Source organism: Alosa alosa, chromosome 9, assembly GCF_017589495.1.
Source record: "Alosa alosa isolate M-15738 ecotype Scorff River chromosome 9, AALO_Geno_1.1, whole genome shotgun sequence".
NCBI classification, from domain to species: domain Eukaryota; kingdom Metazoa; phylum Chordata; class Actinopteri; order Clupeiformes; family Clupeidae; genus Alosa; species Alosa alosa.
The window spans coordinates 29,006,880-29,009,379 of NC_063197.1; the positions used below are offsets into that span (position 1 = coordinate 29,006,880).

Consider the following 2,500-nt stretch of genomic DNA (forward strand, 5'->3'; position numbering starts at 1 on the left):
ACTCAAAGACAAAATAAAGCGTTTCAACCAATAACCAACGAGATGTGCGCTTAGGAGAGTTTTAATTGCATGGGAGGGAAGGGGAGGGAGTAGGGCTCCCTGTTTTGCTTGAACATCAACAGAAGTGACGTATCCCCGCTATCGCTGATACAACCTTTAAGGCTTTGCATTTGGGAGAGATGTTATGTTAAGGCTCTGAGTTTGGGAGAGATGCTCTCAGCTGTGTTATGTTAAGGCTTTGAGTTTGGGAGAGATGCTCTCAGCTGCGTTATGTTAAGGCTTTGAGTTTGGGAGCTTTGGGAGAGAGCTGCAGTGTAGAGGTGTCTCCTGCAGTACCCTTACCTGAATCCAGGTGGCGTGGTGGCTGAGAAAGCAACCAATCTCACCCCTGGTCAGCACACGGCCCGAGTACGGGTCCTTGTAGCCCGGCAACATCTCAATACCCAGAGCCTGCAGCTGGGACGTGTTCAGGGCCCTGAGAGGAGAGAGGGACAGAGAGAGAGAGAGAGAGATAGAGAGAGAGAGGGAGAGAGAGGGAGAGAGAGAGATATATAAAATGAGAGAAAGACCAGAAACAAAAAGAAAGGAAAAAAGAGGAATGCCAACGAAAGCATTGGCAACCACTGAAACAATCTTAAGAAACTACTACTTGCACGGCGTTCCTCTACTAATTTCCTCTGTAAATATACATCCAGTACATCCCTATATATAGGCTCTGTGGGGCTACTGGCGTGGGCCATATATATTTGAGGGATGCAGAATTTGAAGCTGCACAGTAAGCCGGCAGCATGCTTTCATTCTTTTCAGCGTCAGCAGTGAGGCCACTGGCCAAGTGTGTGTGTGTGTGTGTGTGTGCGTGTGAGTGTGTGTGTGTGTGTGTGTGTGTGTGTGTGTGTCTATGCTGAGTGAAACTGGCCTCAGCTGGACGCTGAGATTCAGATTAAAGCCAAAACAAGGACTGACACTCATCGCACTGGTAGAGTGAGAGAGAGAGGAGAGGACTCAGGCCAGAGAGGGCAAGTGAAGAGCTTAGTGTTCAGGGGTGTGTGTGTGTGTGTGTGTGCTGCAGTATAAATAGCGCGTGTCGCAAAGGTGTGTGTGTGTGTATGTGTGTGTGTGAGTGTGTGTGTTAGAGAGAGAGAGAGAGAGAGAGTAGATGTGTGGGCCTGTTCGGGTGAAAGTCTATTAATTTGTGTGCTTGTGTGTGTGTGTGTGTGTGTGTGTGTGTGTCCAGCGACCTACTTTCCATCCACAGCATCAATCAGAGTGGCCTCCAGTCCGAGGACAGACAGGGTGCTCAGCATCCGCTGCCTGCGGTCCAAACGCCGCTTCAGATTGATCAAGAAGATCTGAGGAAAGGAGAAATACAGGGAGAGAGAGAGGGAGAGAGAGAGGGAGGAATAGAGAGAGGGAGAGAGAGGGAGAGAGAGGGAGGACAAGAGACAAATAGAGAGAGGGGTTTCAAACTTCTTTATTAAATCACTCGCTTTACCTCGTTGCACGCTTACACCATTAACACATTATACAGCGTTAAAATCCCCACACAAAAGAAGCCCACGCACTCACATTATTACACTTCCTGTGACACTATCAAACTAGCCGCCCATCATCAAAAATAAATGAAAACACAGTCACAAGCTTAGTCAGAAAGAGGGTGAGAGAGAAAGAGAGGCAGAGAGAGGGAGACAGGAAGACAAGGAGAGAGGGAGACAGGGAGAGAGGGAGACGGAGAGAGGGAGAGAGAGAGACGGGGAGAGAGGGAGAGAGGGAGAGGATGTCAGAGAGGAACTGGGAGGGGGAGGAGAAGAGACAGGAAGTGGTCTCACTCGCATCAAAAGAATGTTAATCAAGAATGGACTCCTCAAAGCTGTGGAGTGACATGGTGTTTGTGTGTGTGTGTGTGTGTGGGGGGTTGTGGGTGTGTGAGAGAGAGAGAGTGTGTGTGTGTGTGTGCATGTGTGTGCACATGTGACTGTGTGTGCGTGAGACAAATGATCCTGCCTCACCTCGTCAAAGCCCATCTTGTCCTGTGGTTGGCCCTGCTTGTACAGGTACTCTGAGGGGCTGGCATTGCGGTCGACTGAGGGAAAGAGAAGAGACGTTTTTTTTCACTGTGAGAGTGACCTTACGCTCAAGACCTCGAGGCCATGGTTGTCAGGGGCCAACTCATAAATCTTCTGAGCAGATAAATATTTACAGAGCCCAGAGCAAGAGTGATGGCAGAAATGGACCGAGGGATGGAGGGATAGAGAGAGATAAAAAGAGGGATAAAGGGATCAACCCTGGTAGAGCTGGTGTCAGTAAGTCAGATATTTCAAGTCAATATTTGTATTGAAAGAGTAAGTTTACTTCAAATAGCTTTACAGTTTTTCACAATTGCTAAAACACATTTTTTTTAAACCTTCCACCCTCCTCTCAAAACTGTAAACACACACCCCAAATATCAAACTAATCACAAAACCTCTGACTACCTCTGCAAAACTCAAAACAGTTGTACCTG

At 48.0% G+C, this 2,500-nt stretch overlaps 1 protein-coding gene across 1 annotated transcript in view; it reads right to left on the reverse strand.

Moving 5' to 3' along the window:
- colgalt2b (collagen beta(1-O)galactosyltransferase 2b) overlaps positions 1 to 2,500 on the reverse strand; it is a 42,985-nt gene that overhangs the window by 6,409 nt on the left and 34,076 nt on the right. The window contains exons 7-9 of the mRNA XM_048252587.1: positions 2,007 to 2,080; positions 1,243 to 1,349; positions 343 to 475 (exon numbers count right to left, since the gene is read on the reverse strand). Of these exons, the coding sequence (XP_048108544.1) occupies positions 343 to 475; positions 1,243 to 1,349; positions 2,007 to 2,080 (314 nt within the window). The remainder of the gene's footprint in view (positions 1 to 342; positions 476 to 1,242; positions 1,350 to 2,006; positions 2,081 to 2,500) is intronic.